General features: G+C 57.3%; 1 protein-coding gene across 2 annotated transcripts in view; it reads right to left on the bottom strand.

Annotated features, from left to right (window-relative positions):
- Window positions 1-5,628: 5,628 nt before the first annotated feature.
- Window positions 5,629-17,587, bottom strand: part of NFAM1 (NFAT activating protein with ITAM motif 1) — a 35,919-nt gene continuing 23,960 nt past the window's right edge. The window contains exons 4-7 of one of the 2 annotated variants that reach the window (XM_061124024.1): window positions 16,506-16,611; window positions 15,964-16,062; window positions 7,441-7,527; window positions 5,629-6,094 (exon numbers count right to left, since the gene is read on the bottom strand). In XM_061124024.1, the coding sequence (XP_060980007.1) occupies window positions 7,481-7,527; window positions 15,964-16,062; window positions 16,506-16,611 (252 nt within the window). In that variant the 3' untranslated portion in view covers window positions 5,629-6,094; window positions 7,441-7,480. The remainder of the gene's footprint in view (window positions 6,095-7,440; window positions 7,528-15,963; window positions 16,063-16,505; window positions 16,612-17,587) is intronic. The other variant, XM_061124026.1, reaches the window with a different exon arrangement.

Genomic DNA, 17,587 nt, shown 5'->3' with positions numbered 1-17,587 from the left:
GGAAATAGAGCACGGAGGGACAGGAGGACACTGACGTATCCCCACAGTTCTGAGCAATATTCTTAAGGAAATTTGTCCCTTCATGGGCACCCCCCCAGCCCTGGGGGCACAGAGTCCCTCCTTGGCTCTTTTCTGCTTCCCCCGCTGCCCACTCCCCTGCACACAGCAGCCAGCCCAGCACTGCGCTTCTGTGCCAAGTGACCTTTAGCCAGGCAGCTGCTCTGAATCCTAGCTTCTGCTTCTGTAAAATGGGGAGACAAGCCCCCTCCCTTTGTGGCATGTTTTCAGGATTAAATGAGATATTGTAGATAAAGAGCCTGAGCAGTAGAAGTCAGGACAACCTCCATGCATGGAGATTTGGCATGTCTGTTAAAATAGTTAATGTCCACGCCCTGGGCCCGAGCAATTTCTTCCTAACATTTCCTGTGGAGAAAGTTTTGCAGATACATCCAAGGGTGATCCCTGCAATACCTCCTGTGAGATTGGAAAATCATAAACAACTGGAAAGGGCATTAATTGGGGCCTGATTGAATTAGGATCCATCAGTCCTGCAGACCCCTTCGCTGTAATTAAAGAGGCTGGCAGCTCCTACGTGCTGTCACGTAGGGACAGATCCCCGCCACGTGGGGCTGCTCAAACAAAGCGGGAGCAAACAACACCTACAGCTGATCCCGTTTCAGCTTCTCGGAACCCCACACAAGCGCTATATATTTTATGTTCGTATACACGCATCTGTGCGTGCAGATGCCATAAACACACCCTGGAAGAAGAGAATATGACCAAATGACCCAGTGGTTACTTCCAGGGAGAGGACTGGGTGGAGGTTTGGGAGGTGGCAAGAACAACAAAGAGAATTCACTTTGCTGGAGTCTAAGTGTTTCACTGTAGTATATGCCTGTGTCCCCTGCGGAGATACACACACACAAAACACCCGCCGGCACCAAGTGCAGACAGTCGTGACGGTTAGCCTGATCCACGCTAACCCTGGGCTTCCCAGCTGGCTCAGCCTAAAAGAATCCACCTGCCGATGCAAGAGCCGCCAGGGACTCGGGTTCAATCCCCGGGTTGGGAAGACCACCTGGAGGAGGAAATGGCAATCCACTCCAGTATTCTTGCCTGGAAAATCCCTTGGACAGAGGAGGAGCCTGGTGGACTACGGTCCATGGGGTTGCAAAAGAGCCAGACAGGACTGAGCACATAACCAGAGAGGCCTGACCCACGCGTCACCAAGGCTCAGAGGCCACAATTCTGAATGTAGGTCAAGGGAGGCACCCTGGGAAGGAAGGTGTCTCAGCGCCTCCCGCCAATGTCCCCAGCTCTCAGAGTCTGGGTTCTGTCTGGAGAAGCCCCTCAGGCGGGCAAATGATATCCCCTGGCTGGCTGGAGAGAGGATGCTGTCAGCCTGGCTAGACCAAGGCCATGGCCCACCCCTCCCTGCTGAGCGGTCTGCCAAGAAAACTATTGAACGACATAAAAATCCATCCTGGAAATCCCAGAGGCATCCTTGGAATGGAGTGTGGCCTTTAAATTAGAATGTGGGGCCGTGGGGAGGCAGATTTGCCTGTAGCTTGATTTCAGGTGAGTGAGGGCTGGTGGCCAAAAGGCAACAGCTGTGCCTGGTTTTGGCCCCCCACACCAAGGTCCCGCCCCCCGAACCAAGGTCCTGCCGCTTGCTATAAAGGAGACCCCAGCCCCACCAAGGTTTCCAGTGTAACCAGCACGGGTTCCCATGGAAACCCTGCTTTGCAGACTCCTTTGGAAATCATTCCCCAGGAGGGGAAAGCACTTCTCACACCCACTTTGTGTTCTTGGGCTTGGTTTCCAGGAGTGCTTGTCTTTAAGTGCTGCGAGGAACAGGAGCCGAAGGAGGGCTGGAGGCTGAAAGCGACCCAAAGGGGCAGAACCGACCGTTTCTAAGCCACTACCCTGGAGAGGCCATGGCGGCCGAGGGTGTCGGCCGTACTGAGAGGTTTCAGACGCCCAGAGGTGCCAAAGAGGGTGGCGGGGCTGTGACCTAGAGACGGCAGGAAATCCCGGCTCGGAGCTGGGGTGCCTCAGGCAGAGGGCCAGCCGCTGAGGCCCTGGCACACGTCCGCCCGCCGTCTGTGCAGGGGCTCGGGGTCCGGTCTGGGCAGCAGGAGGCAGTGCCCGCGGCCACCTTCAGGGGCTGCCAGGGGCTTCTCCTACCAGCTCTAGGCCCCAGGGTCCACCCGCAGGACGGCTGCCATCCACCCTTCTGGTCTAAGGCTCCCCTTCAGGTGGGCTCACTGTGGTTCTTCAGCTCCTCCCCTCGGGCATCCTCCTTGCTGGGTAAGAGCCTCTCTCCCTCTCTGGGCCCGGCACACACACACGTCTCCGTTTGCCTTGTCCCCCCTTCTCAAGGCCCCTCCTGGTCCTGGAACCACACACACACACACACACACACACACCTCCGTTTGCCTTGTCTCCACTCCCAGGTCCTCCCTGTAGGGGAACCAAAGAGGGGGTCCCCACCCCCGGGGAGGCCCGCCCCTGCACTGCTCAGCAGCAGCCTGTTTTTCCTGAAGGCTGAAACAAGGAAACACACCCGCTGAGCCTCCGCAGAGCAGGGAGTTCCCCATCTGTCCGCTCTGAGCAGCGCACGATGTCCTGATTGTCACTGAAGCCGGGGCTCAGGTGGATGTGGCTGCTCGGAGCTGGAGCTGGGGTTCGAGAGAGGCCGGCGGGCACCCAGCCCCAAGCTACCCCTGAAGGCGGCTGCTCCCTCCTGTTCTCCACGCACTCAGCGTCCACTCAAGCCTGCCCTCCAGGAGCTCAGGTCCAGGCTCCGAGGCCCCTCCTCCCGCCCACGGCCACCTGTGCCCCCTACCCCCTGCAGTCATCTGCCATCCCTCACCCCTGCCCCACCTATCTCCGCAGTCCTGGCTCAGTCCTGGGGGCCAGAGGATGGGGGGCTTGGTCTTCCTGGCCCCAAGTAGGGGGTCTCAGAACATTCTCTTCTGAGCGTGCCCCCCTCCCCCTCCCTGCCTCTCTCCTTGCTCACTGAAGACTGCAGCGAGCACCCAGCTTGGCCACCACTGACGTCTGTGTCCACAAGAAGGGTAACAGGGGACTCCCCTGGTGGTCCAGTGGCTAAGACTCTGATCTCTCAATGCTTGGGCCCTGGGTTTGATCCCTGGGTGGGGAACTAGATCCCACATGCCACAATGAAGACCCTGTGCAGCCAAATTAATAAAAATAAATATTAAAAAAAAGGGGGTGACAGGTTGGTCCCTGAGGGCCTCACGGGCCGCACGGAAGAGCTGGGATTTTGTTCCAGGTGAGGTGGGGACCGTGAAAGGTTTTGAGCCTGAGGAGGGTCAAGGTCCCACATACGTCTCACCAGGATCCTTCAGCTACCTCGTGGACAGGGGACTGCGGGGGCCTGGGCCAGGGCGGGGGTCGCCGTCCCTCCTGGCTCCCCGCACTATCCCCGGGGCCACGTGCCAAAGGTAGATTGCCAGCCTGCAGGTCTGGGGTCCAGGGGCTGCGGATGCCCCAGGGCCTGGCCAGGCTGCCTCCTCCTGTTCTCGCTGGTTTTGGCTTTTCCAGGAGCAGCTCCGCGGCCCCGTGGGCAGTGTGTCTGCCTCACCCCGACGCCAGCCCTGGCCTCTGCATCGGGCCGTGGGAGTCAGGAGACTAGAGGGCAGCTTTGCTCCAGGCAGTTTTCCACTTTAAGCAGTTCAATAAACCGCCTTCTCGGTGGGGGGGGCAGGGACCTCTGTGTCCCCACCCCCACCACAGCCCGTAATCCAGTTCAGAGCTCTCCTTGCTGTGCTCGGGGGCTGGCCCTGGAACCGAGCTGGGAGGCTGTGGGCTGGCCTGTGAGCCTGGTGGGGCCTGTGAACCCAGCGGCGCTGTGAGCCCAGGGCGGGTCCTGTGAGCCCAGGGGTGTTGTCCTGTGAACCCAGGGGGCGTCCTGTGAGCCCATGGGGGGGTCCTATGAGCCCAGGGGCATCCTGTGAGCCTGGTGGGGCCTGTGAGCCCAGCAGCACTGTGAACCCAGGAGGGGGTCCTGTGAGCCCATGGGGGGCCCTATGAGCCCAGGGTTCCCATGAGCCTAGGAGGGGTCCTGTGAACCCAGGGGTCCTGTGAGCCCAGGGTGGTCCCATGAGCCCAGAGGCTTGTCCTGTGAACCTGGGGTGGGGGGTACTGTGAGCCCAGGGGGTTCCTGTGAGCCCAGTGGGCCCTGTGAGCCCAGGGGGGGTCCCGTGAGCCTGGGGGGAGGTCCCTTGAGCGTGGGGGCAGGGATCTGGTGAGCCCACGGGGGGTCCTGTGAACACAGGGGGTTCCTGTGAGCCTGGGGAGGCCCTGTAAGTCCAGGGGCAGGGTCCTATGAGTCCGGGGGGGTCCTGTGAACCCAGGGGCATCCCATGAGCCCAGGAGGGGTTCCCGTGAGCCCATGGGGTTCCTGTGAGCTCAGGAGGGTCCTGTGAGCCCAGGGGGTTCCTGTGAGCCAGAGGAGGCCCCATGAGCCCGGGAGGAGGGTCCCGTGAGCCCAGAGGGGGTCCTGTGAGCCTGGGGTGGGGGGCCCCTGCTGTCCTAGCAGAGGGGCTAGGGCTTCTTCTGGACATCAGTCTATGGCCCTGGCCCCACTCCCCCAGCCCTTCTATCCCTGCAGGGCCTGGGGTGGGGCAGGTACTGACCTGCTGAGCGGACGATGTTGCCCACAGCCACCCTCCCGGGCAGGCTGGGGTTTGGGCGCCCAAGCCCCTGAGGGACCTCTGGGGCCGCCCTGGGTGTAGGGAGGGAGGACGAGCAAGCAGGGGAGGTGAGGAGGGGATGGGGGGAGCAGGGGAGGAGGGCACTCCTGGTGCTCCCCAGCCTCAGCCCTGGTCTGCCCGTGAGACGGGGTGCTGCGGGAGCTGCTGAAGGTGAAATGAGGGGTAACAGGAGCACACACTCGGGCAGCAGAAAGGTCTCAGGATCAGACACTGAGGAGGCACGGGCCTGAGCTTCTGCCACACAAAGGGACCCCTCTGCGCTCCTGGGGGAGAGCCCCAGGAATCAACCCGTGCAGCTAGGCCTGGATGGACAGGGGTGGCCTCGGGCAGCTGGGCAAGCCGGGAAGGGACTGGTCTGCCCCAATCCCCAGGGGGCAGGGCTGGGGCCTAAGGCAGATGAAGAGGAGGAGAAGGGTGGGTGGGGACAGGCCAGGTGGAGGGGGGCTCTGGGGAACTGGGCTGCAGGGTGGACGGAGGCACCGCTGAGGCCCTGGGGGTGGAGGAGCTTTGAGGAGGGGGGCGTTGGGAGGCAGCAGTTGGCATGCTGAGTGTCGGGGGCAGGCTGAAGGGGAAACAACCTTGGGGGCCTCGTGGGGGGAGGCAGAGAGCGTCAGTCTGTCTGGCACCTGTCTTGCCAGCAACCCCTCCTCCCCTGCCCCCCTGATGCCCAGATCTCCCTCCTCACTTGCGTGTGCCCTGACCCTCCCAGCCCCAGGCCCCCAGACCGATGACCAGCCCCTGGGCCTCCAGGTCGGTCTCCCAGCCCAGCCTCCGCATGGTTCATTCTTGCCCACACCCTGTACCTCCCACGCCAGCCCCCCAGTTCCACTTTGTACGGCTGCTTTGTCTTTGGCCTAGCTGGGCATGAGGCAAGGGGTGGGGGGCATTTGTATAGTTGCTCTTTTATTCATCTACTTGGCAACGTGTGTGCACACAGTATTGACAAGTGTCCCCTTTGGAACCTCCTGGCGGTTCAGGCTGGTACAAGAGAGCCCGTGCATCCCTACAGGGTGAGGAGGGCCCCAGGGATGGGAGGTGTCCAAGAGAGCCCTTGGAGACGGAGGGAGTGCCCACCTGCAGAGGGAACAGCTTGGACTAAAGCCAGGAGACATGGCATGCTTGAGGGGTGTGACTGGGCTGTGAAACAGGGTGGGGGACAGCCTCTTAAATGTGGGGGCGAGGTGATGGGAAGCCCTGGAGCCTCACTTCCGGATAGATCAAGTTCTTGGGAGGGAGAGGCTGCCCCAGGGCCTCTGATCCAGGGCAAGACCCACGGGCAGGCAGAGCTCATCCTAGAGATTTTCATAGACCAGGTTAAATTCACCGTCACCCTCAAATTTTCGCTGTTTCTCCTGGAAAGAAAAAAAAGGAAGAAAGAAATGGTAGGTAGGGGAATGATAAATTTGCACTAATTTAGTTTTAGGCAAAGGCAGACAAATAGACAGCTTTCTAAGTAGCTTTGACCGGGAGCCCTGTCCTTGTCCTCAAGCCCACCTCAACATCCTCCTCTCCCGTCCCCCCACCCCATGCCTACTATCTGCCCTCCAGCCCCACGGGCCTCTTCTTTCCTGCCTTGGGCCTCCCTAGATGCTCTTCTCTCCTCTTGGGGTGCTCCCAGGACCCTATCTGTTCCCTGATAACCTCCTCCTCACTCTACAGAGCTCAGCTCAGCATGCCAAGAGCCCCCTCCTCAACTCTAGGCTAGTCCCTCCCCAGAGCCCACCGTTCACAGATGTTTCTGTGTGTCTGTAAGAATCCATGACCCTGTTCCTGCAGACCCAAGGACGCTGGGGAACTGGGACAGGTCTAGTTGTCCTGGTCAGGATCTCAGGGCCTGGCATACAGTGGTCAATCCCTGGGGCGGCCCAGGGATCCTTGGGTCCCAGCGTGGGGAAGCCTTGCCTCCAGTCACAGCCTAGTTCAGAGATGACTGCAGAAAGAGCTTTGAGAATAGGAAATTCAACAGTCAGCCTATGCCAGGGGGCCCAAGCACCTGTCCCCCTCACTTCCAGAAGGTTCTTCCCAGGTGCCCAGCCACAGTCCTTGAGCCCCTTGCACTTCATGGTGTCCAGAGCTCTGGTATAGACGCTACTTAACTTGGAACTCATTTGAATTCATGGGCAGTTGGTTTTGCAGGAAAGTGTCATGCACCCACTTGACAGATGAGCAGACTGAGATTTAAGAGAGACTCATGATCAAGGGATGTACCTTAGCCCCCTTCATGATAACAAAGCCTTGTCCAGACCGGCCCTGGCTGCCGCCAGCACAGTCTCCAGCCACTTTCAGCCTGGGGACAGTGAGAAGCCTCACACCCCTGCCTGAATGACGGGCGTAGACACTCTACTGTGCCCAGCGGCGGTTACGCTTGCTCCCTTGCACAGGCCTACTGGGTTGCAGTACAGCCTGTGATCCTCATGGCAAGTCTCGGAGGTGAATGCTCTCAGGGTCCTCAGTTTACAGATGTGGGCACAGAGGTTAGCCGCTTGGGCAGGGCGGCAGAGCTGGAAAGGGGTGGTGCCGGGCTGGGGGGTAAACCCACCAGGCCTCCTAAGCACCAGGCCAGCCGCCTCGGGCGAGGGCTCTGCTTCAGCAGCGGGTGGCTCACCCCCCCCCGGCACACGGCGGGCACTTCCCAGGTGAGGGGCAGGACACATGGAAGGAGAGGAGGAGCCAGGCTCGCTGCCCCGACCCCGCGTACCTGGGAGAGCAGGCCCTGGGAGGCGGGCGGGCTGCCGGCTTCATTCTGGATGCAGTCGTAGACCTCGGACTCGCGGTGCTGTAGATCCTGCAGGAGACCCGTGAGGTCAGGGGATGCCCACGGTACCCAGTCTCACTCCTCACGGTCACACGGCCTCACCTTCGCACCCACCAGTCCCTCTTGGGGCCATCTCACCCCCCCTTGGTACAGTGCCACTCCTCTGGGTGCCCCCTGTCACCCCCTCCCGCCTCCTTGAGCCTCTCGTGGAGACTGTGCTCAGTCCGGCGGGTTCTCCAGGCCTCCAGCTCACGGGCAAGAGGGAGGGCCCAGGCCCACGCCTGCCGTCCCTGCCTGTCCCTAGGGCCTCGGGCACTGGGCAGCCAGCAGGCCCTTGACGTGACTCCCATGGCCAAGGCTCCAATAGGATGCTCTGTGGACATCCCCCCCTCACTCCCTGGACCAAAGCCTGGCCCCTGGGAGGGTCCCACCCGGGAGGGTCCCACCCATCCCTCCAGCCCTCTAGTTCTCCTTTGACCCCTCCCCCCGGCCTGTGCTCACAGAGGACCTAGGCTCACACTGGAATCACACTCCTCTCCCGCAGAGGTGCCTGGTCTGTCTCTCGGTCACCGTGGCTGCGGTGGGGACCCTTGGAGAACAGCCCTGAATGAGTTGTGGTGAGGGGGCTCCTCGCTCACCCGGGTGTGTGTCTTAGGGCCACACTGACTCTCGGTCCAGCTCTGAACAGCCTGACCAGAGGCCTCAGGATGGTATTCATAGAAAGACACGATTTCTTGTTTGAAATCAGACAAGATTAGGCTCAACTCTCAGCTCTGACACCTGCCAGCCACAGGCAACTGGGAGCCTCCCTGTGCCTCAGTTTCCTCATCTGTAAAATGGGAATAACTATGTCCATCTTGCAGGCTCGGTGGATGATTCAATGAGATATTGTGCACAAAAGGCCCAGCATCGGGTCTAGTGAGTCACACATGCTTAATAACGACTGAATGATCGTCAAGGGAGGCTTGGGGCCTCCCTCCCCTCTCTGCAGTCACAGCCTAGACCCTCGCTCAGACCCTGATGGGCACCAGGGTAGATGCTGCTCCTTGGGGCTTGTTGGAGCAGAGCCACCAACAGCCTATGCAAGAGGCAGGAACCTTTCCTTCCCACGTGTACATGTCATATGGATGCCGGCTCGTTGCCAAGGAGGTGGTTTCCCTGGCAACAGGCAAGCAGGGGTTGCTGAGGAAGGCTGGAGAGACAGGTGGTACTCTGAGGCAAGAGAAGGGAGGGGAGGTAAGGAGGGGTGGGAGGAGGCTCTGAAGCAGCGGGGCATGAAAACCTGTGTAATAAACCATTTGGCACTTGGGAGACCCTCACTTCAAGGGCATCACACACAGGGATGGCAAGGCTGCCCTAGGGACCTCCGAGTCAGAAAGAGGGAGGGTCTTGGAAGAGGGGCTTCCGACCTGCCAGCGGGAGCAGGGAGGCCCCAGGGAGAAGCCCCAATTCCAGTGAAAGGCATCTTCCGAGACCTGCTCTGGCCTGTTGGGCTCTCACGCCTGCCCAAAGCACCAGCCACCACCGGCAAGCCTGACACACGGGGTGTGGATTTCCCCAGCGGCCCTGCGCCCCCCACCCCCTCCACCCCCCCAGTCCTGGATCTCCGAAGATCTGACAGCCGGCCTCCCACCAAGCTGGATGTTCCTGGTCACAGACAGAAGCAAGAAAAAGGGCCTCTTTGCTGACATGTGGGCAGAAGACCAGATCTCGGGCCCCCCAGAGGGTCCCCTTCTCCCTCAGGTCCAGTGTCCATGGGCCGCCCACCACTTATTAGCCCAGAGACGCCCGGAGCTGTCTCAGGTCACACAGCCCCTCCTGCCCTCCATGCTGTGTGCTCCCACCGGCCTGGGCACGCGGCTAAGTGATTTCCAAGCCAGAGAAGAGCATCCTGACCCGGGGGCCCCGCAGGCCTCTGACCCACCCTGGCGGTGGTCAGGCTGTGGGCGGGAGCAGCTGCGGGGCTGAGGACAGGGCGGCTGCAGAAGCTGCTGCCAATTAGCAGCTGCTGAGTGAAGCCTCTGACAAGCCCTGACCTGCTGGGCTGCATCTGCATGCCGGCTGGGACCTGCATCACTAGGCTGTGAAATGCAGGCAACCTTGTCAACAGGACACCTTCTTGGCCTTCCGGGGAGGGGGTGATGGGGGCCGCCTCCCTCCGCGGGGAGAGGGCCAGGCCTCTGAACCGGCTGCTGGGCTGGGCTGGGCTGATGCTGTGCTTTTAGGGCTGGCCTGGATGCTGGGAGGTGCCACGCTGCTGTGCTGTGCTTTGCGCTGAGGCTGGGCCGGGCTGGGCCACTTGTCTGGGATCCAGGCCCCCTGAGCCCTTTGCCTCCTGCGGTCCTGCATGGACAGTGTGCTGAGCTGAGTGGTCGTCAGCCCTGGCAGAGGGGTCAAGTCAGCACCGAGGCCTCTGTCCTGGTGGACTGAGGTCAGAAGTCAGCAGCCCTGGACCAAGACCTAATCTGAGGGTCCTGGACATTGATTCCCCCAGTAATACCCACAACTGTCACCAAGGAAACACAAGAGCTGTGTCTCATGGACACCTGAGATTTGCCTGGTGCCCTCTGGGGGCTTCCCTTGTGGCTCAGCTGGTAAAGAATCTGCCTGCAATGCGGGAGACCTGGGTTCAATCCCTGGGTTGGGAAAACCCCTTGGAGAAGGGACAGGCTACCCACTCTGGTATTCTGGCCTGGAGAATTCCATGGACTGTAAAGTCCATGGAGTTGCAAAGAGTCGGACACGACTGAGCAACTTTTACTCACTTCACTCTGGGGGCAGATCTGGGAGTCCTGTTCAGCAAGAAGCAATACTCAGGAGGGACAGAGCAGTTCTGCTCTAGGTCAGGATCCTGGCATGTCTGAAGCAAATGGTCCACGGCACTAACAGAAGTCCGGGAAGGCAGGACTGGGCTAGGCCTCCAGTGAAGGCCTCATGTGCTGGCTGAGGAGCTGGCAGTGGGGAGTCACTGGAGGTTTCTGGGTGGGAAGCGACAGCATCAGGGGTGTGCTGGAAAGGCCCCTCTTCCTGCCAGGAGGAGTGGGAGGGCTGGAGGCTGAGCGCGAGAATGAGGGCGCTGGGCCAGGTGAAAGCTGGAGCAGCGCTGAGGGGAGGCATCCAGATGCCCCTGGGGAATGTGCAACTACAACGCTGACGCCTCACATTCGCCACGGAGTGCCCACTCTGCCTAGCACAGAGCCCCCCAGGGAACCCCAGGCACCCGGGAGCTAAGAGCAGGCCTCCACTCAGCTGACTGCTGAGTGCCTGCTATGTGCTGGGCCCCGGGACCCCAGACAGACCACAGTCGGAAAGTAAACAGTGGCCGTAAGGGCCACGGAGAGACCTGGAGAAGGAAGGCAGGGAGGCTGGGTCACAGCGGGGGGTGGGGGGTGAGGAGGTCAGAAAGGCCTCCCTGCAAAGGTGCCCCCGAGCGGAGAGATGGGAGTGAGGGAGGGGCCCCACGGACAGCTCCAGACAGAACCCCGGAGCCGGGGGGCGGCGCACACACAGCCAACACCAAGGCCCCACCAGAGGGTGGAGCGGGGGCAAGCCTGGCGTGTCTGGAGAACAGCAAGGAGACCAGCGTGCCGGAAGCAAGTGAGTGCCCCGGCAGGACGGCCTGTGGGCAGAGCTCTCCAAGAAGAGTCAGGGTTCCAGTGCCCACTGTGAGTGAGGCAGAATCCACCTCACTAGACTGTCGTGAGAATGTGATCCGCAGACCTCCAGCTCCAGGGCCCATCAGCACCGACCCAGGGCCCCGGCTGCTGGGCTGTGAGACCCACATGTGCACAGAGGCCACACCCCTGTGGGCTGCCCCCAGCCAATGGCTGAGCCCGGCAGGGATGCCATCCCTGCCTCTCCCGCCCTGGGAAACCCCCAGACCCCGCTGACCCGGCTCCCAGGGGCCTTGCTGAAGCTTCCCCAGACTGTGCGGAGGTCAGCACATTCTCTCTGCCTTCCTTCACCCTTTTCTTTACCCAGAACCAGATCAGCATCAGTCAGACAGCTCTCCCAGTTGTTTCCATTTGCTCTCACAGGTGGTTCCCGGAATACCACTATCACACATTTACTCCTGCCTTGGTGTCTGCTGCTCAGAGGACCGAGGCTCACCAAGGGCTCAGAGCAGAGCAGGATGGGACCTGCTCTGTTTGGAGGGGGTGACTCCGCTGCTGCTGATTGGAGCACAGACGGTGGGGCTAGGGTAACAACAGGCCAGCTGATTAGAAACCAATTGCAGGGGGACTTCCCTGGTGGTCCAGTGGTTAAGACTCCACGTTCCCAATGCAGGGGCCCAGGTTCAGTCCCTGGTCAGGGAACTAGATGCCACAGCTAACACTTGACACAGCCAGATACAAGAAAGAAAGAGAGAGAGAGAAAGGAAGGAAAGAAGAAAGAAAGAGAAGCCAAGTGGAGGGCTCCAGGCAAGAAATGGTGGTGGTTCCCACCAGCGTCAGCCCTGGAGGGGTGAGAAGATTCAGATCTCGGGTATGTTTGAAGTTAAGTTGTGCTGATAGACCTGACAGGAGCAGTGATGGAAGGAGAGAAGGAAAGGTCAGCTTCAAAAGGTTTAGCCTGAGCAACAGGAAGGATGGAGCAACCACTCCCTGCGTGAGGAGGACTGCGGGAAGAGGCAGTTCCATAGCTGAAGAACCGGAGACTGGTCTGAGAGAGAAGCTGATGAGGGGTCCAAATAGAGCTGGTTCCGGCGTTCAGAGGAGGTGTCTGGGCTGGACATAGAAATGAGGGAGCTGTCAGAGTGTAGACGGTCTCAAAAGGCTGAGGTTGCATGAAATCACCCAGGGAGGGGAGAGAAGCTCAAAGAGAAAGGGCTCCAGGCCTGGATTCCAGCGTTTAGAGGTCAGGATTCCTCTGGATTCCTCTGGTGAAGGAGGCTGAGGATGTATGGCTGTGAGTCAGAGAGGCATCACGGGAGGGTGGAATGTTCTGGAAGCAAGTAGACAAAGCGTGTCCAGGAGGAGGGAGTGCTCGCCGGCCTCAGACACTGTGGCTCATCAAGGAAGAGGAGGACCCAGTGGACCACTGGGTTTAATATCAGGGAGGTCAACAGTGACCTTTAGAAGGAAGGCTTTGGTGGGCAGAAAGTCTGACTCAGTGGATCGGAAAGGAGAGAGAGAGAGAAACTGGAGACAGAATTTTGACAGACCTTTTAAAAGGAGTCATGGAGAAAGGGCAGGGTCACTGGAGGAGGCTGCTGGCTCAAAATGAGAAACTTAAGATGGAAGGAATCGTAACATATTTGCAAACTGTAAGTGGAAAACTGTACATCAGCCCTGTATCACAGATTATGGAACCAGGACTCAGAAAGTTTGAGTAGCAGAACTCATGAACAAAAAAACTAAGCTTCGCACCCCAGTCTCTCTGGCTCAATCCAAATCCATGCTCCTTAATCGGTCAATTTTCACACACACACACATACCCATGCAAATTGGAGTAGGATAGCCTTTTCTTTTCTTGTCACATATCATGAGCATTTTCCCACATGAATGAAAAACAAAAGTTGACATAAGTAGAAGGAGAAATATACAATCTACAATCATATGGGCAGATTTTAACTTGATTCACTTAACATCTAATAGACAAAAAGCCAATAAGGATATGGCATACTTTAACAACACAGTCAATAAGCTTGACCTCTCTGACACACACAGAACACTCACTCACTCAGCCATGCACAATGCAAGTTCTTTTCAAATGCATTTGAAATGTAAGCTGACCTAAAGCAGATCTCTACAGACCTCAAAGGATTGAAATCATACAGAAGCTATGCTCTGATCACAATAGAATTAGTAAGAAATAAAAAACAACAAAAACTAGAAAATAATTAAACATTTGAAAATCAAGCAAACCATTTAAAAATAACTCATGGGGCAAGAAGGAAATCTCAGTGGGAAATTTAAACTGAACCATAACGAAAATATGGCATATCAAAATTTGTGGGATGCAGCTAAAGCCACTTTTAAAGGAAAGTTCATAGCTTTAAGTGCATGAATTACGAAAGAAGGAAGGTTGAAAATCAATGATCAAAGTATCCAAAGAAAATAGAGAGGGACTTCCCTGGTGATCCAGTGGCTAAGACTCCGTGCTCCCAATCCTGGGGGTCTGAATTCAATCCCTGGTCAAGGAACTAGATCCCACCTGCTGCAACTAAGAGTTCGAATGCCACAGCTAAGGATCCCGCATGTCACAACTAAGACCCAGTGCAGCCAAATAAATAAATACAACAAATCAGAGAAAGAAAGTAGAGAGGGGAAGTACACAAAGGTCCTCACCTGTCCACTGTCACCAATCCTATTTACCATCACTGTCTGAGGCAGTGCAGTAAGACAAGAAATACAAGGTATGAAGGTTAAAAAGAAAGAAATGAAACTTCTATCATTCATAGATGACATGGCTGGGTCCGTAAAAAATACAAAGGAATTCACAGAGAAAGAATTAGAATTAATTAGTGAGTTCAGCAAGGTTACTCTTTATATAGTCAACATACAAAAATCAATCATATAAAAAATAATCAATCATATCTCAACTTACCAGCAATAGACAACTAGAAAATAAAATGGGGACAACACACATCCCCTAAAGCCCCATTATGAGTATTAATGAGATAACAGGTGTACCATGGCACCAGGCATGTAGTAAGTACTCAACAAACAACCCCTGACATCATCATCACGCTTGTTCATGTCATTCTTACCTGCCCAGGTCCAACCCTAGCTACTAGGGACAGGTCTCAAGGGCTAGCAGAGTCTGTGGCCTCTCTTCCCAGCTCCTTTCCAGCCCTGAAGCCTCTGGAACCACCCAGCAACCTGGCAGAGCCATCAGACCTCCTCCCCACACTCCAGCAAAGTTAGCCTGAGTCTCCGAGAAGTCTAAACACAAGGCAAGAGAGATGCTCCATGCAAAAGTGAGTCTCTTCCATTAAAAATAACCTTGGAGAAGGATATTTATTCATGTGAAAAGACGTTCATGAGATATTGTAACAAAAATAGCGGTACTACTCCAATTGTCTTTAAAAAAAAATGTGTGTGTGTGAGTGTGTGTATGGGTCTCTCTGTATGTGTTTACAGAAAAGACTGGAAGGTATAGAAGTCAATGTTACTAGTATTTATCCTGGAAGAAGATAGGTTTAGGATGATGGTTATTTTCTTCTATTTGATATATATAGAAAGATTGTGTGTATGTGTGTGTGTGTGTGTGTGTGGAGAGAGAGAGAGAAGTGTTTTTATTTAACAGCTGACATCAGAATTCCTCCTAGGGAAAAATACCATGATGAGCTGCTGGGAGAAAAGAGAGACTATGGGGAAGTCTGGGGCCATGTGGGAAGCAGTGACTGCTGGAAATTCCTTGGGGTGGGAGTGGGGACAAAGGCCCCAGGAGAGCTGGTAGTACTGTGTCCCCTTTGGGGTCATTGGTGCTGCCCTGAAGGAACCCTATCTTTGCCTCATCCCCAGCCACCTCATCCTTGATAATCGGGGTCATATTCTGAACACCCTCTGTGTGGGGATTTTCGGACATTGAGGAAAGACCCGTGTTTCATGTACGGGTCAGGGTGGTGGGGACAGGAACAGCTGAAGCTCGTACTGGCAGAGTCCCAGAACATGCCCTGGGGGGCCCTGCAGGACCCCCGGCACGGCTGTGCACCTCCCAGGTGTGAGGCCAAGACCCGCACCTGGAGGGACCCGAAAGTCCCGTAGAGTTGAGACCGCAGCTGACATTGGGTAGCCCTTATTCTTCACTTTCTCGACAATGAGCATATGTTCCTTGTTCAGCTAAAATAGATGCAACTGAAAAGGAATATCTGTCACCACCCCAGCCCCTGGGCAGAGTGGCTGCGTGTTGACCAGGTGGGCGGGCCCGGCTGGGCAACAAACAGCACCCGGCTATGCCTCTGCCTGGCTGTAAGGACATAAAACAATGTGTGTGTGTGTGTGTGTGTGTGTGTGTGTGTGTGGTGTGTGTGTGTGTGCGCGCGCACTCGTGTGGTGGGGAAGGGGAGAGTGAAGATTTGAAACTCCTTGCTATATTTAGGGTGTGGGACACTGCCCGACCTTTTCCTCTTTTTGTGATTCTTCTTGTTGCTCCAATGTTGTTTGTGCAATAAAAACAGGAAGGAGTTGGTGAGCTGGTCACTGTCATTTGGTCAGACAGAGGAGATTTCTTCATACCTCACCACTGTGCCCTGGCCACCCCCTCGTTCCAGAAGCGGAGGGGCGTGCCACGGAGGGGACCCCAGCGGCCCCTCCCAGCTACGTGTCTGCCAGGGGCCAAGGCGGCAGACCTGTAACCCCGACTCACCTTCACAGAAACCCCACAGGGCGGGGATACTGGTCCCCAGGTCACGGATGAGGAAGCGGAGGCTCAGATTTCACAGAGAAGTCACACAGCTGGAACTCTGACCAAGCTGGGGAACCAGTCCCCAAGTCAGGCCTCAGCGGGTGGAGGACTCACCGTGTAGACGGATTCCGATGGAGGCTGCCTTGGGCTGCTGGTGGCAGTGGGGCCCGGGCACTTCTTGGCAACATGCTTCCACAGAGCCTGCATCTGTCCCTAGGGGAAAGGAATCAGGGTCATCAGGCTGGGGACCAGCAGCTCCTTTCTCCCCAGACCCCACCAGACCCCACAGAGGAAAGGATGGCAGATATCCATGAGGCCACTCAGAAATTGATCATTCAGCGCCTTCCAGCCACCTTCTCCCGAGAAGCGTGGCAAATACCGCAATGCATGCATGTATGTTAAGTCGCTTCCGTCGTATCTGACTCTTTGCAACCCTATGGACTGTAGCCCACCAGGCTCCTCTGTCCATGGGATTTTCCAGGAAAGAATACTGGAGTGGGCTGCCATGCTCTCCTCCAGGGGATCTTCCAGACCCAGGGATCAAATCTCCGTCTTTAATGTCTCTTGCATTGGCAGGCGTTTTTTCTTTTTTTTCTTTACCACTAGTGCCAACTGGGAAACCCAAACACCTGCAAGACCTACATCAAGTCACTCACCTGCTCGGGGATACCGGAAACGATAACGATTCCATCGAGGCACCCTGCCCTCCACACAGGGCCTGGTTCTGGGGAGGCGGGTGCTGCAGGGAGACAGGGGCCCCGGCTACAGGGCCGATTACTGAGGAGGGCTGCAGAGTGAGCACCAGCCAGACCAGGTGTCCAGTCCCCTCTGTCCCTCACGGGCTCTGCCTTCACCCCGCTCTGGACCTCAGTTTCTTCAGCAATCACCTCCTTTGATAGAATGTTGCACAGATTCAGGGAGCCGACGAGGAAGTAAGTGCTTACCATGTGGGTGTCACATAGGTGGCCCTTGGCCAATAACACACACTTGCCAGGCACCTCTGGTGAACCAGGCGGCGTGGACACGGGGGCCCCATCCCTGGCCTCCGGAGCTTAGGACCCAGTGGAGAGATGGATGATGAACCAGCAGTTTTCCCAAGCGTGGTTCCCACACTGACCAACAGGGACAGAGCCTCTGGCTCATGGGAGGAAACAAGTGCCTCGCCCGGCAGAAAGGGGCCTTAAAGACCTGGAGGCTGGGGCTCCCCGGTGGTCCAGGGGTTGAGAACCCACCTGCCAATGCAGGGGGCGCGGGAAGATCCCCGTGCTGCGCGTGCCGTTGAACCTAGAGCCTGAGCACCGCAGCTAGAGAAAGCCCAGGCACGCCAACGAAAACCCAGCGCAGCCAAAGATTTTTTTTTTAAATCCTCTTAGATTGGAAGAGAGGAAGGAAAGGAAGAGGCAGCAGCAGGTGCCGGGGCCTGAAGGTCTGGAGAAATGAAAAGATGGTCGATGTGGTCCGAAATGTGAACCTGTCTGGGATGGATGAGGGCAGCTGTGCTGGGCTGTGAGCAGAGGGTGGATGGTGGAAAACGTTTGAAGGCTGCAAGCAGGACACGCTAGGATCAGAAGGCGGTTTCAGAAAGCCCGTGCTGGGTGCTGCGAGAAACTCTAGTGGTCGAGGGTGCAGGGACAGTGGGGTCGGAGGGGAGCCTTCCAGAAGGCGGGGGCTCTGGGAGCCGGGAGGCCGTGCAGAGGCAGGAGGAGGCTGTCCACACGCCCCCCTCTCATCGCAGGCA

Source organism: Dama dama, chromosome 22 (genome assembly GCF_033118175.1).
Source record: "Dama dama isolate Ldn47 chromosome 22, ASM3311817v1, whole genome shotgun sequence".
Taxonomy (NCBI): Eukaryota; Metazoa; Chordata; class Mammalia; order Artiodactyla; family Cervidae; genus Dama; species Dama dama.
This window is presented reverse-complemented; position numbering and strand designations above follow the sequence as displayed.